This window comes from Rhyacophila brunnea, unplaced genomic scaffold, assembly GCF_057557595.1.
Source record: "Rhyacophila brunnea isolate RB1 unplaced genomic scaffold, BYU_Rbru_1.0 scaffold_10, whole genome shotgun sequence".
NCBI lineage: Eukaryota > Metazoa > Arthropoda > Insecta > Trichoptera > Rhyacophilidae > Rhyacophila > Rhyacophila brunnea.
In genome coordinates, this window is record NW_028232752.1 from 9,736,709 (window position 1) to 9,760,813 (window position 24,105).

The following is a 24,105-nucleotide window of genomic DNA, read 5'->3' on the forward strand; positions in this document are numbered from 1 at the left end:
AATATTTTAATAAAAACCTGCAGGCTGTCATCTTTATATACTAGTGAAACAATCACAGAATAATACAGGTAATCAGTCCCAAAAAACCAAGTATTAAAACCAGTATCTTATGCATTTACAATACAATTATAAATCTTACTATTGTATTTAGGTTATTCATATTACATATTATATACAATATGATATTTCATGTATTAAAAAACGTCTCTATTATAATTATTATGTATTCAATAAGTACCAATTCAACATTTAAAAACCAATACAGGCAAACAAAGATAATAATATAGGTACCCTTAGAGAGAATAATTTGGTTGGAAAAAGTCAATCGTGTGCTCACTTGAGCTAAAGAAATCCCGTTCCACTGTTTCCTGTGGCAAAACTTAATCAATGCCACATCGTGAAGGTCGTCGTGACTTTTCATACGATGCCTGCTACCTGTGTTTGTATATGTATATACCAGTACTTCTCAATTTTTTTGTATAGCGGATTTTATGTCAATAAGACAAAGGCGGCTATAAACCATGTTTACATAATATTATGATGTTCGATTTTATTACCTATGAAAATAAGACATTTGAAAAAAATCTAACCTTCAGTAAAAACCCAAGTGACTTAAGTTGTGATTATATTGAGATGCATGTCGCGTTCTGTCACGCTGTCACGGCGAAACATTTAGTCTATGGTTTCGTCATTGAGCAGAATATTTTGAACGAACACGATCTCTGTAAATTCAATGATGGAGTAACCTAGTAACGAATCTCTGTAAATTGAATTTTATTTTGAACAAACCCCAATCTGCAGACCATAAATAATAGACAATATTCTTTAAGAAAATACATAGTGCCAACCGCAAAAAATAAAAAAACACATGATTTTGAAATGATTCTAAAATGTGTAGGCATGTATAAAATGATAAAAATCGTCAATTGAGTCATGTGGGTGTCAATGCAGTGCAGTACAACGTGAGGTGACCTCATTGTTGTTCTGGTGATTTCGGCAGAATTTGTTAACTGACAATGTTAGTTTATAGGTTCAAAATGTAGCGGCAGCTTACTGTGACGTTATGTGATAGTCAGTGACATGCACCATAATGTAATTCGCGTTTTAATAATTTATGTACCAACTTACTAACACCGCCGAAAGGTGACACAACTTAAGAGTCCAATTTCACGGAACCATAAAGAGGCCGAAATCATTATCGGGCTGGCTAAAAAATTTGAGCAGAGTTGATTACGAAGCGCGTTGATGATATTAATATTTTATAAAACACGTATTTTTTTTAAATAGTAACAAGTTGGATAATAATATTTTTGTCTGGAAAAATAATTTGCCGCTAACTCACGAAATTCCAAGAAATTACAGGAAGACAGATTGGCGTTAGAGTAAAAGGTGGTAGCAACCGAGACCCAAGTAGAAAGAATACAAACTCTCCGAATTCCGGTGCAGTAGTTTGTATTGTTTTCCGCTCAGATTTTCAGAAAAATCTTGTTGTTCACCCGTTGAACATGTCGGCAGTGTTTTCAGGCGTGATAAAGGATTACCTGTAACTTGTACATTTATATTTTATTAGAAATAACATATACAGCTTTTCCGTAAAATCGGTGTTGTTCAATATGTCCTCGAAGGTGAAGTTAGATGACAAATCAGCACACACTTTATCAGGGGGGGACCATACATTCAAACATGAACACCTCTCTCCCTTCCAATATTACATTATGTACATATAAGCTATTTATAAAACTAACCAGTAAAATAGTATGCCAAACGGATAATTATCGATAATATATTATGACATCAGTAACATTACATAAATATGTGTTGCTCAGGTTTAAAATGCCTTCATTTTTTACGTGCCATGTAGGTATACCTCAAACATTTTAAACGGACAAATTAATGCAATAAGTTTCTTTAAAATTTTGACATTGAGAACCACTGATGTTCAGATTCCGTATAATGTGCGCCCTCAGCCCTTGTGGTATAGTGGTACTGTACTGTAAAGCACTGTGGCATTTCATCCAGGAGCCACGGGTTTGATTGTGAGTTGGGCCACAGTAATTTTCTCAACGCAATGGTGTTTATGTATATGATTGTTTGATTTCTACTTATACACTATCGTTTCACTACACTACTGTTAGTTGGGCGTCACAGACTGTTTTAGTGTTAAAAATAATATATAATGTGTATAATTTTTACGTTACATTATCATAAAAATTACATCGATGACACCCAAATTTTCCACGTTTCAATCAGCAAATCGTAAAGGTTTTAGATAGATTGAATCATTAATAGTTTTTTTTAAAGAATGTTTTATTCAGTATGGAAACCTAGTTTTTGGCGTAAGTTACCAGACCGCCCCCAAAGTTTAATAGTCAATGCATTAGCATTTGTATACTGAACTTAAAGTGTCGAGGAATACGGAAAGCAAGCAAAATGAAGCGTGGCAGATAAACAGAACAAAAGAATAATTTAGTAAATATTTTCATATTATTTTAATGTCTGAAAACAAAAGCTGTGTTTTTGTAAATAATTACAGGACCTTCCTTCTTTTGAGAACCGCTGGTATAGACAACGTGTAGTCGATAGTAGAGGTAGCCACGTGATGTCGGATCGCGAGCTAGGCCGCGTAGCCATACTGTATAATAACATGTTAGGGCTCTACGTGTCTACGACTCGTAGCAACAGAAAACTTTTCCTATACGTAAGGCATATCTGCTGAATGTCTATGATCACAATCTTAGTGTATATAAAGAAAACGATTGTATATAATGTGCTATTGACTTTCAATACTTGGCACTCAAATAAAGTGCCTTTTTTATTACTTATATTAAATTGAATATTTCTTTTTATGTACTTGTCTACGAGGGATACATTTTAATATTATAGTAATGTCAGTGAAACTTTCGAAGTAACATGTTACTAATGTTTGACAAACAATATTTTGACACACTATATTCTATCAATTTTATCGACGTAAGACTTTGATTATGTTTTGAGCGCATTTCATGCAATGTCATGAACCGTTATTACGTATTTAATCGTGTATCGGCTGTTTAATGAATGAAAAAAAAATAATATTTGTAAACCATTTGCAAATAAAATACCGTGCATTATAATAATAGAGATAAGTCTGGTGACTTAAAAAATCGGGTAAATTAAAAATCATTTTTAAGTCAGAAAAATTAAATTTAAAAAATTGAATGTCGTTTATTTGTTTCCGAAGTATCGATTTAAAACGCAAATAAAAAACACTTGCCGTGTTACATAAGTCTTATTATTTCAACTGTACATTAACAAAGGGTTTATTTTGAAAGTATCACCATAATAATAAAAAAAACTACCTACGTTGGCCGCGCGGCTTAAGCGTCGGCCTATAGTGTCGCGGGTCCCAGGTTCGAATCTTAGGTCTGGCAAGTATACATATTGTTTTTTTTTTTTTTAATTTAATGTACGAGTCAGAGTATGAACCTAATAGGTTGAGCAAGTAGCTGATATCCATTTCTCGTAAAAAATATGTTAATACAAACCTCCCCTCTGTGGAGGACGCCCATATGATCTTATTAGGATCGGACATGGTCGGAATGGATCAAGTATAACTCTCTTTTAGTAGGTATACTGGATCCACAATACGTTAGTACGTAATTAATTTAGTTATCTACTGATAAAGTAACCATTAAATAATTTAATGTTTATAAAATTGACTAAAATATATAATATACTATGGTTGGGCTATTTATGTTCCCATTCCACTCCTTATCTCCTCACCCATCTCCTAATCCCCAGTGTTATTGTTACAAGACAATCAATAAGCCGTTACGGGTCATGAGAGATGGTATTACAAAGAACATTCAGTTGCATCTCGATAGCGGGCGCGAGCGGGCTTCTAATAGCTTTTCGTCGCTTAAATGATTGACTCAATAAATACAGACTCATTTAGAATCTATAATCATCATTTATACAACCTCACATACAATCCATTAAACTGTGTCACAAAGTGCGTGAGTCTACGAACCGGGTGAACCAAAAAAATAATACCGCGCGATCGAAAGTAGAAACTAGATCTGACCTCCTCTTCTTGGTCGTGCACTCATGGCTGAGGATCGTGACCACATTTAAATTTCGCCATCCTTTGAGTGACCAAGACTTTTCATCCTTCTCGATCTTCCGCTTCTCTCAGGGCAGAATGGATGGTGCCACCAGTCAGCTCTTTCACTTGGTCGCTCCATCGCGCAGACGCTTTTTCTCTGCTTCGCCTTCCCTGGAGGCTACCCAAAACTACCAGTCTCTCCAGGTTGTCCGGTCCGCGCCTGACAATATGTCCAAAAACTGCAGAATTCTTCTCAGACATATCGTCGAGAGCCGTTCCTTTATCTTCAGTCTCTGGATGATTGACTGGTTTGTCTTGTGCTTCGTCCAAGAAATACGAAGCATTCGGCACCAACACCACATCTCAAAGGCATCAATTGCCTTACGCTCTCTTGCCTTCAGGGTACACGACTCGATTCCGTATAGAAATATCGAGAACACTAATGTTTGCACAAGCATCATTTTTGTGACAATCGAAATTCCCCTATCTTTCCATATAGTGGTAAGGCGTGTCATCGCATCTCGTCATCGTCCGACCTCCTCATCTTCCCTTAAAATAATTACAGTCCACTTAAAAAGCTTAACCATACTTTGTAAGGAATTGTTATAAATTTTATAATAAAGAGGGTTTTAAAATATCCAGTGCAGACTTGCAACTTGATGATATTAAAATGTTTATATTCACTATTGTTTTGTTGTTCGGATAATAATAATTTATCTACGATAGCATTATTTTATCCTTAATACTTTTTATGTGAAACAACAAATTACTAATAGTCCAGTGGCGTTGCTTAGACATTCTAACGAATTGTTGACGAATTCGTATAAAGGCCATGCCATGACAAATATCAATAATATACAAAAGATCATTTACAAGATATTGAAAAGCTTCAAATTAATATACATACATACTATTATGAAGTTAAAGTAGACATTTTACAATTAGAAACTTTTAAAATACCATGATGCCGACCAAAATTTAAATAATTGATTTTATACAAAACTTTAATTTTTTTTATGATATGGTTATTGTGTCAAGTAAAATATGCACAATATGTTAGTTTAAGAGCTAAATGCATATTTATACCTTAACTATTGAATTTGGAAATAGCAAAAGCATATTATAACGATAATATTATAATTTTCTTATAAGGACATCTACATGTCTAAATAAAGCTGCGTCATATGGAGGACGGAATAATTCCGATCCCTCTTTAGATTTATCACTTTCAACTCCTGAATCCTCTGTTTCGGTAGAGTATCAGTACACGGGTAGGACAGGACATGTCATTAAAGATAAATGACGGCAGAGTAATTCAAGATTCTTTTTATTTTCTAAAACTCTTTCTTTAAGCACTAAGGTGCATCGTTGCTACATCAGTCCCGTGCAGGATCGCTTCGGGACAAGGAAGTGTGGCACTAAAATTTTTTCATTCTGATACGTTTATAGCGTCATGGAAGGTGGGCGTGCATAAACCGCGGCTGCATATACATGGCGGGTGGAGATGGGGAAACTCAAATCATTGTACGTAAATATTCTGTAGTGTGCCGTGAAAATTTTACATTTTGAATAGTTTTCCGTGGCGTAAAATTGTTGGGTAGTTGTCATAAAAAAAATACAAATGGAAAAATGGAAACTCTGCTATTCTTGGTGGTGTTGGTTTGTGTGTCTCTGATAGTAATTATTTTAAGAATCGAGGGCATCCGTTGTTTGTTCTCCCAAAGTGGAGAAGTAACCTGCCATTAATATTACCAATTGGGAGGGCAATAATTATGTTTAATCAAATCGCTTCGAAAAATAATATATTCCACTTACGTGAGGGTGAATTTAGATGGACGTTGTTTTATAAGTTTTTAAAATAGGGTCTACCTAGTTCACTCTGTGTGGTTCCATGTACTTATTGTATTATTAACTCACATTGCCTTGTATTTTTCTTTCAAAAATTTTTTACATTTATATTATGTCATGTCGTGAACGCTTTGAATTTATAATTTGTTATGTTCATTATATGCAAAATAAATAAATTTGAAAAATGTAGTGATAGTTGAAACCCCAAAATGCTTGTAGACGGAAATATTATAAAAGTTTTATAAAACTCGTCTCGTTTTTGTCTAAGCCGTCATACCATTTTGGTACATAAGCCAGACCTACTCATAACCTATTGAATAATTAAAATTCGCTTTCGTGATAATGACCGAATATTGTCTATAGTAGAGTCTGGGGAGCGATTTCTCTTCCACTTATGCATATTTGATGTCGTATAGACTATGCTATTTATCGTTGTCATCTGTTTAATTACCGTAAGCCACAGTCGATAATATGATAATAAATATTAACCTCCGTAACATAATTAAATCAAACATTACACTTTTTACAAATCTAGATATAATGTTAGATTTTATCATTCAAATTTGATCACTCTAATTGAATGGTAAAGTTTCGGATTAAAAATCCCGAGGTAAGAAATTTTACATGGTCTTATCAAGCATAATATGCTTGATAGGTTAAACATTAAGTAAATATCTCATTTTTTATTAATCTCTTCAGAAACCTCATATTAAGGCGGCCAACATTAAATAAAAAATATGTATGTTATTTTTTATAATTAACATGGTTAATATCTAATAAAAGAACGAGTTTGTACATATTCTGTATATATTATATATATCAGGGTTGGCGAACCTTTTTATGTACGCGTGCCAAAATTTCCCAAATATTATTTTTCAACTGTCTGACGTGCCGAACAGATTTTAATGAGAAAATAGTTTTTTTTTAAATTCTATTAAAAATGATCATGTTCGAAATACCACTCCACAATACCACACGTAACAGCTTTAAGGATCACTTTTTTCAATTACGCCATAAATTTCGGTCCACCATTTTTTTGTTTCTTATTTGGTGCAGTCATTTTTTATGGATAGAAATACAATTGTTTGTTAATGTATTAATTAGTTTGGTTCTTATCGCACAAATTGACAATTTGCTCCGATCTGATTAGGCATTCTCTTGCTACAGTGGTCTCAAGTATAGCAAATCGATCAAAATTAGAAGTTCGTGGCACGGCATCCTCTGCCGCCTGATGAGGTTAGTGTGATAAGTAATATTATATGTGACACATAAAGTTTAAGGATCGACCTATGCAATTATACATTTAAGTATATTAAACGTAATAATTTTTTTGAAGAGTATTTGTCTGCTATTTTTTATACAATGCGATCCGTCATTGATTATTATTATAGATAGGTAATTTTTTTCTCTTCAAACGCGTGCCATGCAAAACCATCATGCGTGCCATAGGTTTGCCACGCCTGATATATATTATATATATTCACGTTACCTTAGATAATTATTTATTTTGATTTATCTGTAGCGCATAAGAGAGTGTGAAATGTGTAGGCGAGAGCAAGACAGGAAGAAGATGTATTAAATAGAGTAAGATGAAAAAAAATACGTGGAAACGCAAATTTTAAATTTGAAAAATAAACTTACACTTACTTAACTTAATAAAGAAATCGTTTACGTGAAAGAAAGCATGATAGGAAAATTGCACAAAAATTTGACACATGCTTGCAGTATATCGAAACTATGAAATGACTTTACGATTCATTTTGTAACATTTATTATTGCAAAACTAAGCTACATCCAAGAATGTTGACAGGTGTTACTGTTACATGTTAATTGTTTTTAGTATTATATAATATTTATCTATAATTTCCAAAATTGATAAGAAAGCATATCGTTTAATGAAGTCACGATATTTGTTTTAAATGCTTTTTGTCCTGTTTCCAAACATGGGCCAGGATTATGTTATGAAGGTAACTAATTTCAAGTGATGTATAAAAGTACAAAAAGCAGCTTTGCTGAATATAAAATGATTTGTAAAAAATTCACAATAATTTATGAAAAAAAAGAACATTATAATATTCGAAGAAGAATTTTCTAATTGAAGAATTGTAGTCGAAAAATATTGTTACCAACAGGGAATTAAGAAATAATGGGAACTGAAATACCTAACGGGTAAGGAGAAGCAGGCAACCAACCTCGAGTAAGGAAGAATACGGGATAAATTTAAACACGTATCAAGAATACGTCATACGTCGAATACTGATAAATGCTCTCGGCTTAAGCATTGACGTTCATTTGATATTAGAGTATTACACAAACTGTTCCACGTCTATAATGCAAGGTTCATTTTCGTAGGACACTCACACATTCAGAACCCTGCGTCAAAATTTACTGTATTGGTATATAGCCTATTGGAATTCTATATACCTATTATCGGTTCTGTGGTAACCAATTATTATAATGTATGTAGAGTAGATAATATCTATTATATATATATATTTGGTATTATTAAATATTATTCAAAATATATATTATATTATAATATAATACTCACAGAAATTGTAATGATTTTCTAATTTATGACGCGGTTAATTGACTGGATGACGAATAATTAGTAGTATTGACTACCCATTCAAAAATATCATGCATTAAGAGAGAATTCAATTCATTTTATGCATCGGTTATCTAATAATAATTTATATTGATCCTTAAGCACAACGACAAAAATAAACATCTGTGTCACGAACGAGAGACACCAGTGTTTGAATATTTAAAATTCATCTCGAATGAACATCAAAGATATAGGTCACAAAAGTACCAATATAGATTGTATCGATATGGCTTTTATTAAACGTATATTTTTCATGAAAATATGGTATAATACAAATTACAACAATACCGTCCCACTAAGTAAAAGTGTTTTTGGTTTTAGTGAAATGAGAACCGAAGTTTTAAGCTACAACTTACCTTCTGTCTTTTTACTTAGCAAGCAGAATTAATATAGGTATATTATATTATTGTGTTTTCTTAATTCAAATTTCAATTAAGTATTTATTTTATATCTTCTTCTTCTTGGTCGTGCACTCATGGTTGTGGATCGTGACCACATTTGGATTTTGCCATCCTTTGACTTTCCATCCTTCTCGATCTTCCACTTCTCTCAGGGCAGAATGGATGGTGCCCCCAGTCAGCTCTTTCAATTGGTCACTCCAGCGCGCAGACGCTCTTTCTCTGCTTTGCCTTCCCTGGAGGCCACCCAAAACTACCAGTCTCTCCAGGTTGTCCGATAATATGTCTAAAAAACTGCAGAATTCTTCTCAGACATATTGTCGAGAGTCGTTCCTTTATCTTCAGTCTCTGGATGATTGACTGGTTCGTCCTGTGCTCCGTCCAAGAAATACGAAGCATTTGTCGCCAACATTACGTCTGAAAGGCATCAATTGCCTTCCGTTCTCTTGCCTTCAGGGTCCACGACTCGACTCCGTATAGAAATATCGAGAACACTAATGTTTGACAAGCATCATTTTTGTGGCAATCGAAATTCCCCGATCCTTCCATATAGTGGTAAGGCGTGTCATCGCATTTTTTGCAATCTGTGTGCGCCTTTTTATTTCCGCTTCGCATCCGCCCTTTCCATTGATGGTCGATCCCAGATATACAAACTCGTCGATTGTTTCGAGGTTTTGGAGTATAATTGCTCTTGGTAGAAGGTTAGCCCGATCAACAATCATTAACTTGGTCTTATTCCTATTAATAAGGAGGCCGTATTTTCGACTCTCTTCCTCTACCCGGTGTAGCAGCTCTGTGAGTTCTCTTTCATCAGCAGCGATTAGTGTAGTAACGTCTGCGAATCTTAAGTTATTTTATTTTATATATTTTTATATATTATAATGAAAAATTACAAGAAAACTTATAAATTCAAAGCGTTCGAGACTTAAGATAATATTTAAATATAAGCGTTATTAATATCAAAATAAAAATTTTATTTGAGTAAAAAAGGTACATGGAAGTACACCGAGTGAACTAAGTGAACCCTATTTAAAATACTAAACTCAACCTACGTTAGTAGAATATATGGATATCTCTGGACCAGAGTTATTGGTTTACCAATTTGAATTATCAATGGTAGGTTAGTTCTGCATTTTGGAAAACAAACAACTGATAAACAGATTTTTGTTTTTATGAGAAATGGACGTTAGCCACTTGCTCAATTATTAATATGTCCATACTCCGACTCCAAACACAAATTGAAAAAAAAAATGTGTATTTTACTAGACCCAACATTCGAACCTGGGACCTACGGCTTTATAAGCCGACGCGTAAGCCACTTGGACATCGTAGCCTATATATAAAAATATTACTGTTAACTTAAATTGGTATGTTAAATGAGATTTTCGCCTATTTTCTGTATCCATATCTAGAGATTTTGCATTCGGCATACTAGTGCTAATACTATGACATTAAATTATATTCTATAAAAACACAGTATTAATTTTTAAATATAAATGTGGAAACCGTATAATGTATAGTTGATACTACTTTCAAACAAGGACTTCTTGTCCACGTGTTAAAGCTGTGAACTAACAATCCCCTCCAGTAAAGATAATCGCACTTCCGTTTTCAAATGATGACCGCCCCAAAATTTATCATTTCATTTTACACTCCCGTGGTGTACGGATCTATCAATTTACGTAATTCAAGGTTATTTATGATAAAAATATGTCTAAAACGATCAGAAGTGATGTTATAATTATTATTAGTAAACTTGTGGTTTATTTTCTGATACATTATTTAAACACGCCTCTAGCACGCGTTGCCGCCATGACAGGTACGGCACTGAGAAGTCTACTATATGCGACTACGGCGACTTCCTATTATCGCCGAATTTTCGTTGTCAGACAGTTAATGTAACAAATTCCACGAAAAACTCTAACTTTACTATCATCTGACGTTTTAGAAGTTTTTAATTCTAGTATGTTGATGATTTATTTTTCTATTTTTTACATATGTTTTAAATTCTAATTCAAAATATAACACTGTTTTAAATAATACATAAATAATTAAAATTAATCTTTTTCTTCCAACTTTTACTTTTTGCCTTCAGTCAGTTAAGCGTAAAATTTCTAAATTATTGCTCACAGTTCAAACATAATTTTCATTACTATCTTCGGACTGTCAAAACACGGGACAGTGGGATACCTTTCAATATAATTTATTTCGCTTGAATGAACCAAGTATCAGGCAATTTCAATAGATACTATTATTAAGTTAAATAGAACATGTATTATTTTGATAAGTTTAAATTGTATGTTACACGTAATATCTATTTTGATATGTTATATATAATTTAGTTACCGTATTTAATCAATCAGAACCTTGATTTAGGTAAGTCCAAAAATCCAAATAATTATTCAAACAAAATATTTTATATAATTCACATATTTTTAACGTATTATATTAGAAATTAAATACATTCAGAATAATATGATATTTATTTTACACAAATTATGCAAAGTGAGTTACACCGATTAAATTAATTATAAAATAAAGTCAATTAAAATTAATTCTCACATAAGTGGAATATATCGATATGTAAATAAACTACGTTGAATACAGCTATTGCACATCTAATTGGCATTCTAGTGATAGTTTAGATATAAACCTTGGAAGTACCACTCACTGATGCTCTCAATTTTCAGATCGTTTTTATATACACATAACTGATTACCTGACAACTATCTTTAAAATCGGGAAAATCAGTTGTTTATTTTCTCAAAGTGCAGAAATAATTTTCTATTGACAATGCCAATTGGGCGGAAAAATATTACTGTATTCAACTGAATCGCTCAGTTCAGGTGAACATTGTTTCACAACAATTCTTTAAATCTATTTAGCTCATTTGGCGTACCTACTTCCATGTATTTTATAATTTTATTTTTTCATTTAGTCAATAATTATATTGTTTATCCAATATTGTTTATAATTATTCTTCGTTTTTTGTGTGTCTTGGAATTGTAATTTGTAAAGTTGACCATAAATGTAAATAAGTACAATTTGACTTAAGCACTACAAATAATGACTTAGCGGTGGTATTTGATTTTGATGCAAAACTCTGGGTAGTCAAGAAGTTCAACAAAGCCATATTATTTTTTTGTTTAGGAAAAAGGGCGTAACCCTCGATTTTTCGAATACTGCTTTTATTAGATATTAACAATGTATACAACTAAATACGCGTTCTATAAAAAGAAAGTAGCCCGCAAATGCCGAATTATTATCTAAATTCAGGTTTTAATTGAAATTAATTAATTTTTAATTTAAGGACAAAAGCATTTACCCTCAATTTTAATAAATTTTCTGTAAGAAATTCTTTAATTATTATTAGATCGAAAATATATAATACCAAATCATCAATCATCATGCACCCAATGTCTATGCCTATTTAAAAAAAAATATTAAACCAACATCATTCAAAAAACGTTTTTTTGCCCCTCCTGTAAAATTTTTAATGTGAGGGTTACGCCCTTTTTCCTAAACACGGTCGAATGTTGTATTTTTATTATTGAGATATATTTTATAAAAGTAAAATATATTATTGTATGTTCAGTAGGTATGTATGTAACACAAATATACTAAAGATGAAATAAAACTAAAATGCATGTTACACAAATATCGCACCCCTAAAACTTTTTTCAACAGGCATCCACTGTCAAACATAATATATGTATAGTTTAAATTGTTTTAATTTTATTACGACAAGTAAGATAATGTAAAAAATAACTAAGAGTAATTATATTCGTTACAAGAACAATTTTGGTGGACCACAATATTTAATAATACATTTTTGTCAGGCTTAAACCAGCAGTCGGATTTTCATAATAGCCTAAAACAGAATTAATTCACATTTGATTCAAAATCCATAATCGGTATATAATATTTAAAATAAAATAATACACTTATTAAAATACACTATTCATAAAAAATATAAAAATATATTTTTTTATATAATGAAAAATTTATTATCAATGTTTTATAATATAATATATAGGTGAAATCAGTAATATTGGAATTTATAATATTTAAAGTTTACCATATAAATATGAAGCATTATACAATAAAGTGCCCGCAATGGTCGAGCTGTAATGTATCGGCTTATAAAGTCATTGGTCTCGGCTACGAATCCTTGGTCTGGTAACATCACTGTTTTAACGTGTATTAAGACCTAATAGCTATTTCTCGTGAAATAACTATTAAGCTGCCAAAATCCACATCGAACTGTAAAGACAATAAAAATAATTACAAGATAAAAATAACTTTTTATATACCACGTTTTAAAATTTCCCGTTGAATCATATTATTATAAACTTGACAATTCTATGTATTAATAAATACTTTTTTTTTGTACTTGATAGAAATACTGAATAAATATAGAATACTGAAATGTCATTTTGACATTTCACATTGATTTATATAGTAACGCACGTATATATTAATAATTTAGTTGCTAGGACCCCCTTAGCAACCAATAAAAGTGTTTTACTTTTTACGATTTTTTTCCGAAATAACTTTCCATACAAAACAGAATTAACTGAAAATGAATTCAATTCTGCTAAAAGTATTAAAGGAATGCATTGTCGTCTTGTTCTGATATATCGTCTAATACAAATCTTGGACAAACAAGAATACGAGCTAATAAAAACGTGGTAAAAATATAACAATAAGCCATGAATAATATTAAAATATTAACAGATACCCCTTGTACAGTCAGTGACAATATTAATCGTTATAAAATTAAACTTTTTTGTTAAAATTAACATGATATTATTAAACAGAGTAAATATTTGATTTTGCACAAATTAGTAAGAATATTACTCAGAAAATATGCTCCTATTATTTTTCTGTTTGTAGCAGATATAATAAAATCAATTACACACCACTTCACCACTTCACCACTTAAGTTTTTTATTATTTAAAATACAAATATTGTTTTTATATCTACGGTGCAATCTACTACCCCTGGCATATCCCACTACGTTATCGTGTACTTTAAAAGGATGAACCGATTCTCTACTGTCCGACCTTAACTTGTCTACGAAATATATGGCTAAGGTCACATATAATCGCAGTTGTTTATCTCGGCTTTTTTGATTCGCTTCTTTCGTGCGTGAAAATTGAAAATCAAAAAGCAAGCAGAAAGCGAATTTGAAATTTGAAATTGTGACCGTATTTTTTGGGGGGAATGTTTAATTAAAAGTCATCACTTAAATTAAGTATGTCAATTTTTGTCTTTTTGTGAATGTAAATATTTCATTTCATTTGTTTTTTTTGTTATTTATAAACGTTGGTAAAAAAAATAGATGATGAATTTTTAAAATAAATATTGTATAGCATGTTTGGATCACAAAACATGGAATGAAAAATATCTTTATGATACAAATGACTAATTTAATAATGAATTTTTACGGGATTTTCTAATGAAATTAAATTTTCTATTTTGAAAGTAGTGCATTAAGTATTATATTAGTACAGTATTCAAAATCAAAACCAGACATATCCATATATTTTTTAATTGATTGAATATAATATTAGATAACAATATAATAATATAAATAACACATAGATCGAAGAAGAGACAATCGTTGGACAAATCTAGTCATCCAGCGGTATACAAGACGTACAAAACGTCCGCAAGGTATACCTAGAGGCCGCTGGATCGATGAAATGATAAAGTTCTGCGGAAGCACGTGGCAAAGCAATTCACAGGACTGAGAGAAGTAGAAGCAGCTTGAGGAGGTATTAATCCAGCAGTGGATAGATCCAGGCTGATGGTAATGATGATATTAGATAAATGTCTTAACTTGAAATACTTGATAAACTAGAAAATCAGAAAGATAATATAATTATTGTCGGTACTAAATTTGGTTAAAAACTTTATCCTAACATCAATTCCATACGTGAGTTAGTACACACAGAGTTTATTTTTTATTTTTCTCTGATGTGTTTATTTTAAAGAATAATTATTAATAGCAATATCTGCAACATAATAATACTCGTAATATTATATCAATTAAACTGAAATGAAATTGACTTAAGAGGATACATCAGTAAAACGGCAAATAATTTTCAACTATAGGCGCGACGAAATTTTGGACTCGCAGGCATTCTGAGAGCATTTCCTAGCCACGATCTTTTTAGACCATGCCTCAACTGAGGTATAGCCTTAAGTAGTTTTCACACACGGATATTAATAGTTTTTGTTCTTTTATCATAATAATGGATTAGCATTATTTGACTCTATTCTTGGTATTTCCCTCATGACCGTGACTATTTTCCGTTATATTATGAGCGACCGTGACTTTTCACTCCTCTTTAACCTCTTCTTCTCTTGGGTCAGAGTTAAGAGGCCTTAACTATGCTCCTTCACTTGGTTGCTCTAGCATGCCAACGCTCTTTCTCCATTTTGTATTCCCTAGAAGCTACCCAAAACCATAAGTCTCTCCAGGTTAACCAGTCCGCGCCGAAAAATATATCTTAAAAAACTTGGGTATTCTCAATTGCCGCTCCTTTATCTGTAGTCTATAGATGATTGAGTAATTTGTCCTGTGCTCTGCTCAAGAAATACGAAGCATTTAACGCCAACACCATATTTTGAAGGCATCAATTGCCTTCCGCTCCTTTGGTCACAGAGTTCATGACTCAATACCGTACAACAATATGGAGAACACTAATGTTTGCACAAGCATCATTTTTGTGGGAATCAAAATTCCTCAGTCGTTCCATATTATTGTGGTAAGACAGGTCATTGAATTTTTCGCAATATGTGTGCGCCTTCTTATCTCTGCTTCACATTTGCTTTTTTCACTGATGGTCAATCGCAGATATACAAACTTTTTCACTATTTTACAACGTTTTTCTTAGCTCGTATTTTTAATTGTTTGGTTGTTCTTTGTCGGTACAAATTTTGCAATCGATTTTAACTAACTTCCCGACTAGCTATACATTTGAAACTTTTAGAATATATCAGAACACGATGCCTTTGTATTTTTTTAATACTTTTAGCCATCTTTAAGTAGAATTGAATTCATTTTTAGTTAATTCTGTTTTGTATGAAAAGTTATTTCGACACCATTATTGGTTGTTAGGGGTCTGAGGTCCTAGCAGCTAAATTATTAATATATACGTGCGTTACTATGGAAATCTATATGACATGTCGAAATGATATTTCAGTATTATTTCTATCAAGTAAAATTTTTTTTGATCATTTGAGCTAGTCAAGTCAAGTTTATATGATTCAACAGAAAATTTAAAAACGTTGTACATAAAAAGTACTTTTTATCTTGTAATTATTTATGTTTTGGAGTATACTTACAGCTATAAGTACCTATATCTAGGTAGGAAGTAAAACAGCAGAAGAAATAATATACCTACTTCGTATATAATATCATAAAATGTTTTTTTATTTGGTTTGTTTATTTCGGGTCTCTTTTCAAAGTATAAACAAAATAATGAAAGAAATGATATAAATGGCCAGCTAAACTTCATCAACACGAACTTTTTTTTTTCAAAAGCTTTTGAATAAAATGAGCTTCCCAGATGAAACCAAAAGATTTAACAATACAAACATTCCAGTATTACCATAGTATGGGTTAGAATGACTATCACTTTACGAATGTAATGATAATAATTAAACATTTTCCCCACAAAGTCTACATTGGTAACACTAAAATTATCATTTTCAACCATTATATGGCTCGTAAATTATTAGATATTTAAAATTTATGAATATTTTGTTTTTGTTCACCACGTCTTACGCCTCATGCTATGACAGCCCTGAATCATGTAGATAGCGCTAATAGTATCGCTGCAGGGTAATATGTGCATGAGGAATTGTGCCATAAATTTATAGATGTCCCACTGTCAAGTAAAATTTGGAGCACATGTCTTACTTATATGGAACCCCGATTTTTTAACTCTCAATATTCTTGAAATGGCTAAGTTTCTGACAGATATTATCTTATTATAATATATAACATTACAAGTTAATAAAAAAATTAACTGTTATGTCAAAACAGTATGTTTTATTAATTCAGCTTTTTGTTAAACACAGAATAATATTGTTTGGGGATGTAAAAATAACTTTTAAAGAAAACTTTTCCAGTAAAAATATCATAAATTGTTTTTATTGCCAGTTTAATTTGCATACTTTTGTTTTTTTAACAAAAATATTATTAAGAATTTACGTAATCTTGTCGGGATAGAAACATCATACTTTTTAATGTGTAACATTTAAAAATTAGCTTCGATATTTGATTCAAATAATGATGTATTTTATTGTTACTTGAAAATATTTTGAATAAAACTATTCTATACATATGAAGCTTGTGTAGATGAAAAAGGGATTATTAGCTGCAAATAATCTTTCATTGCCAAATCAATATTTGAAGTTAATTGCCGACTTGTGCTTTGATATGAGTATATTTTATAGTTATATATACTCTGCTCCACGGACCCCACAAGGGTGGGGCAGACAGGTCTCTAGCCTATGTCATCGGGCTTAGAAAGGCCTCGGCATGGTGGGACAACAAGATAAGTGAGATAAACACACATCAAAAATTGACCCCAATAGTAAAATTTAAAATGTTAATATTGATTATGTTTTTAAAACAGTAGTTATACGATACGATTTTTGATTTATATCGATACTCAACTATTCAATAATTTAAGTGGATATAATATTATTTAAAATAATGAAAATCGCTAAAAATATAGTAAACTACTTTATTGGCATGTTTTTCAAAATAGCAAAATTGGAACACTTGGTATTATTGGCACATTGTCACTTGGTGCATGGAACGGGAATCACTGCATGAAATGACAGTGTTTTATTGAAAAACAAGTCGGAAAATTAAGCGGTAGGTAATCTATATTACACGGATGACACGCGATGATTTGGCTATGGAATAATGTTATAATTCATCATACATCATTTAAAAACCATATAATATAAAATTGTGAGGTACTTATAAAGTTACAAAGTAATAATTGAAGTTACCATTTTATTACAGTAAAAAATGTAATATATTATTATATATATAGCAGTGGCGATTATTTAAAGCCTTCTTAAGAAAAATATTTTTAATTGCATATTACACTTATATTCTATAAAAATAATTTAATTTATCAACGATATCAGCTATCGTATACGTAGTACTGTTATAAATATATTCAGATTGCAGAACCATCGGTGAAAGGTTTTAAAAAAATACGCCACAGCGCACCATCTATCTTTAACGTATTTATCGGATGATTTAGCGAGGAATGCTGATGTCTACTTGTATAGACTTCACGTGACCTCAGTATGTCTATCGCAATTTATGCAATACAGTAGGCTCAAATGGCTAAGCCTGAAATCTTAGCGCATCATATTATTGTCTATTACTGCAGCTTTGTCAAAAATAATTCATAATCAGAAATAAGTAATTACAAAAATCTATGGCATTCAAATATAGATTAAAAATAACTTTTATCTAATGATTCTTGGTGTAAATAAATGTTTAGAAAAATATATAATTATTTAAACTTATCGCTCAATTTTATGTCGCCGGTGAGCTATTGAAATATCGTCGAATTAGTGTATCGTTGTCATTAGTGTTTAACTATTCATCACTCATCAGTAGTAGGTAATATCGTATTTATACCTGACAAGTGTACTCTTTTTCTCTGATCTCGACTGCCTACCTCTTTCCAAAAGTCACATTTTGCCACTGATACATAGATTAATCAAATTAGTACTTTTTTATTTTTAAACGTCATAGCAGCCATTTATGTGTTTTATATATTGTGTGACTAACAAATCGAGTGCTTAAAGTCAGACAACGTTATCTACAAAAAATGTTTTTTTTTTTGAGATAACGTTATTTTACATTTATGGCTACATGATAGTCAAACAACGTTATGTCAATCTTTTCTAAATTCTTATTAAATCGTCAGTAAAGTTTAACGCTAACTACATAAGTTACCCTTGTTTTCATATTTTTTTAAAACTATCCCTATAAATTTTAACATCATCATAAGCAAGATAAATGTACTATACACAATAAATTATAAAATATTAACATTAGGTTTTAAATAAACATTTCCCTTGTTGAGTTTCAAGAATCTAAAATAACGATTTTTGGCTCTCCTGTAATGTTGCACTTTTGTAGATAGTGTTGTTTGACACTAAGCCCTCGAAATAATGTTGGTTATTTCTTCTTCATTACGATGTATAGTGTTTCTCTTTGCAAAATTTTAGATAATAATGGAGGATTCTATTTTTCTGTCAATAGTATTGGTTGCCTAAAGTTGCCCGAAAATAAATTTGACCCTCAAAGTAAATTTTCAAAGGTCCACAATTTATGTTGAGAAAATTTTAAATTTGGAACCAGAGAATAAAATTAGAAGTACACGAAGTAAATTGAAACGCTTCAAAAAGTGTTACTTTCGATAAAATGGCGGCTTAATTAACATTTCATCAAATTACATCTTTGTCTCTTTTGCGAAATTCTGTACTTTAGCAGCATACCTACTTTGAAAAATGAAATATGCATATTATTTTTAAATTATACTAACTACAAAAAAATGACTGCTTGTGTCGAGCACATGCGACAGAAGTGAATGTTTTTATTTTTCTCTCCATTCTCAAAAACGTATAATTAGAACTGCCCATAGTAAATTTCATAATGTCAAATATATAATATATTTGAAACATTTTATGTCATTGGAATTTAATTGGAAGTATAATATTTATGAAAATATAAATTTCGTGATTTATAAAAAAATGGTACTTAAGTATTTATTTTAAAATAAAAAAAGTAATAGTTTTATATTGACATCTGTACATACTAACACATACACATTGACTGCTGACTAGATAATTAATTTTTAAGTACCACATTTAAATAGCATGCTAATTATATCGAATGGTCGTTACGCTCTAGGTGCGTCTTTAGCGTCCAGTGACTTAATACTTTTAATAATCAATAAATTATTGAATACACATAGTTTTATAACACCTCAGATTTATAGGTATACGCGATAGAAAAAAACGCTATTTTTTAGAAGAATGGGTATAACAGTAGCCATATATCAGTCGAAGAGAGTCTACAGAGCGAGTAGCACGTCATTTTTAATCAAATTTACAAGAAAATCCCTGGTCTTCGAAGATTTTATTTTAAAAACATAATAATAATTATTGTCGGTAGAGCAATTCATTGTAATGATTTATTAGGTACCGTCAACGCTGTTGACAACAATGTGAAAAATAATAAAAGTGTATGGGGTTGCTGCACGATAATATTTATTTTTAGGCGTTATAAATTATTTCGCGCATTGGTTTTACTCAACAAACAAAATACAATAATGGTACCTACCTATTGTTTCACTAGTACATAATATATTATAAAAGTAAAGTTGCGTTACTAGTTTGTAAAAGTGTAAGACTAAACTTAAACCAATCGAGTACATCACTAGATATATTCTACGTTTTTTTTAAATATGCATTAGAATTAAACAATACTTAAATATTTCTTTAATACTTATGTAGGTCTTACACATTAAAAATAAATACTATTCATTAATAATGTTTTTTGGGTAGCACATAAAATAAAAATGTATGTAGATAATATGTGTTTCAACATCCTTCGTATGTTTAGTTCTCGTACAATTTCAGGTTAAAAAGTTATTAATCTATTTCTAAGTTTCTAAACTACTCTAAATTTAAAAACGTCACAATATCCACTATATTGGTTGCAATACTTCCCACAAAACAGCTGATTAACATATTGAATTTGAACTGAACATTTAAGCATATTAGAAGATACTATTTTTTGGTCACCCCATACTCGCTTAGTTGGAGTGAGTTTATTTGTTTTAAATTTAATTTAATGACCATTACTTTTGAGGCACGCATCGATAGCGAGTTTTAATATTACTAGTAGACCAACTATTTCAGACCACATATAAAAATATTATATTTTCAATTCTCAAGGGCATTTCTGTAGAGCGTCCTCTTAAAGCACATTAACAGGAATCCAGTAAAAATACGTTTGTCCCGTCGGGCGTCATATTTTCTCAAAACAACATTTTTTGTAGTTAGTATATTTATAATGTATCTGAAGTATTTTCAAATTATGTATGTTCAATATGAAATATAATATAGTTTAAAATCTTGTGAATTATTCGTTGAATAAAATAAATAGTTTATTAGAATTATTAAATGCTTTGCGCCTGTAATAATGATTTTCTTCCACACGTTGTTATCTTGATACAAATTTCCCCATGGTTAGTAAATTAGTGATGGAAAAAACATGGGCTATCAGCTTTAAATACCACGTAATGAATATCACAGAATACACTTTGAAAAGATAACTCGCTATCCGAATCGGAATGACTGAGCACTGAGGCAACATTCACCGCAAAATGTCTAGAAATCATGTGTTATTTGATTAAAACAAATTCAATGCAAACATTCTGATGGTGGTGTTTTACAGTATCGAGTCATGGCATTTTAAAAAGTTTCGAAAGAGCTTAAAAATATATTTTTATAGTTATGTGGCCATGTCAACACGAGGCTCACCTCTTGTGCGCACGCAGTGTACCGGTGATATGCAGCTGTTCATTGCGATTAAGAATCCAATCCCGAGCCAAATTTTTAATCCCGGAATTTCGGGATTACAATTTGACAATCCCGGGATCCTGGGATTGGCATTTTTTTGATAGTTCACATAAAATTTTCATATATACAAAAAACATATAAAAACAATAATTTATACTATTTAAGACATTTATTGTTGATATTGTGCACGTTCAATCTTGGAAATACATATATTATGTGTAATGGAGTTAATAATATTTTAATATAAAAAATAATTTGAGAGTAAAACAGTTATATTGATTTATGAAAAGATAACAAATACAAATACAAGTTCAATTAAAATAAAAAATAACATAATGTGTTGATAATAAATACAAACTAGCATGAAGTGTTCATGAAGTATCCGGTGATTCACCCTGTGATCAGTGGGTCTCCAGAATATCATTTTCTGGTAGAAACGTCTAACTAGATGTTTCTTGATTTATTTTTATTCTATTTCTCAAATTCATATCAAGAAAGTGCGAAGCCTTGTTTTTTTCCAATCTTTCTCATTTTTACTAAGTTATGTGAAAAAATAAAATGAATTGCTAGCACATGGGTAATAAATCAAACTTCATTCAAACTCAGTTTATTTCTATCGTAGTTATACGTTATTAAAAGTATTTTTTCTGTTATCTTTTCGTTTTTATGTTATTTTCCATAAAAATTGATAAAAAAATCAATCCCGAAAGTTTCGGGATAATGTTTATGTTTACCAATCCTAGGATTCATAGGTATCGAAAATATTTCGGGATCCCGAAATTGAAATCCTTAATTGCGATCAATGTCGATTACACAACATGTTGAGTAAGGTTTTTTTGTTTTCTAAATTTTTCAGCGTACCAGTACGTCGTTGTGGGGTGAATGGATGGGAGTGATGCACGGAGATGAGATTGAATACGTTTTTGGCCAGCCTCTCAATATGTCCCTTCAGTACAACACAAGAGAGAGGGACCTCAGTAACAAAATTATGCAAGCCTTTTCCAGATTTGCTTTGACTGGGTAAGTTATATATTGAAGTTTTTGCGTCGAAAAGTGTATATAGTTTAACTAAAAACACATGTTTGTAATGTTAATCTGTTGTAGTTCATTAGAAATAAAATATGCCAAATTTAAAAAAATAGATAAAATTCATAAACGAAGTTAATAATATTTGGAATGTCTTACTAATGAAATACAACGAACTGCAAGATATCCAGTTTAGCATCCACATTTCAACAAATCCTTGCAATGCCTAAAGGATGTGAGTATCATTTTATAAATATTGGAACTTCATAAGCACCCTCCAAAATCCCTTAATTTTTGTCTATCATTTTTCCTATGCGTTATAATAGTTAAAAATATGCCAGCTATGTTCATCATACCATTAATTCTTGTAGGTTTTTATGACGTTCCTATAAATTAATGAGATTGTAGAGTATACTGATCTATACGAGTATTGATATTTTAGATTGTACGTGTTTTTTATGCACCTAAGAATAGTATAATAATTCGATAAGAAATACAATAAATGCAAAAAAAAATCATATAAATTAACTGTATTTTTCCGAAAACGGGGGAAAATTTATAACTTGGTAACACTTTACCTAACATAGCCGCATTATTAATTTTAATATAAGCCTATACATAATATGAAAGCGTAAATTACGTGTGGCGGCATTGGAAAGGGTAGTCACTAGCCAGTTAATTATTTTAACAAGCAGTTAAGTTATGATAGTAAGATAATAGTCAACAAAATCAGTCATGTTAACCAGCTACGAAAACGTAATAAATGTTTTTAAACAAATTTACTATATTATTTGAGTCATCGCGTCACAAAATCCGTGAAAATATTTATCGGCTTCGCTTCTAGCTAAGCTAAATCGATTATTTTTATGCCTTATATTTTACTCTAACGCATATTGCAGAGTATATATTTGTGTCGAATGCTTTTTCACTCGCACTTAGTATTAGTTTTTGTTTAGGCCTTGGCTGAGACTGTACAACAAAAAAAATATTGTGAATTGACGAGGTATTGACAACTCCCTTTGTTTTTTCTCCGTTTTTACACTACATAATATGCCATGAAGCCCAATTCTATTATAACTGTAGTGAAATAATAACATTTTGTGACCACGCTTGAAATTGAACGCAGAATCTCCGATATAGGAAACAAATTTAAATATCACAATTAACATTATTGTTCGATAAGTAACAATGTGTTCTTTGGAATTTTGAACAATTCCGATTTCGCAACCAATTAAATTCTTTGTGCTAGAATACAGCAAAGATAATCCAAATAAAGGAATGGTAAAAAAAATCCTGGAATTAAAATACATAATATAATACCTACTGTTTAACGTTCGAGGTCAATATTGTCCATAGTAACCAATTTTATGTGAATTAGAATAATATTATATATTTTTATTTTTCCTATAAGCAAAAAATTTTTATTCGATCAGTATTTAAATATGTATTTGTTCAGTAAATCTAGGTGAAGGGCAATTTTGGTTTCAATACAATATAA

At 31.0% G+C, this 24,105-nt stretch overlaps 1 protein-coding gene across 2 annotated transcripts in view; it reads left to right on the plus strand.

The window, feature by feature from the left end:
• The window catches only part of LOC147078869 (acetylcholinesterase-like), a 215,291-nt gene that overhangs the window by 168,161 nt on the left and 23,025 nt on the right, over nucleotides 1-24,105 (plus strand). For both annotated transcript variants that reach the window (XM_085950597.1, XM_085950603.1), the window contains exon 5: nucleotides 22,438-22,601. In XM_085950597.1, the coding sequence (XP_085806723.1) occupies nucleotides 22,438-22,601 (164 nt within the window). The remainder of the gene's footprint in view (nucleotides 1-22,437; nucleotides 22,602-24,105) is intronic.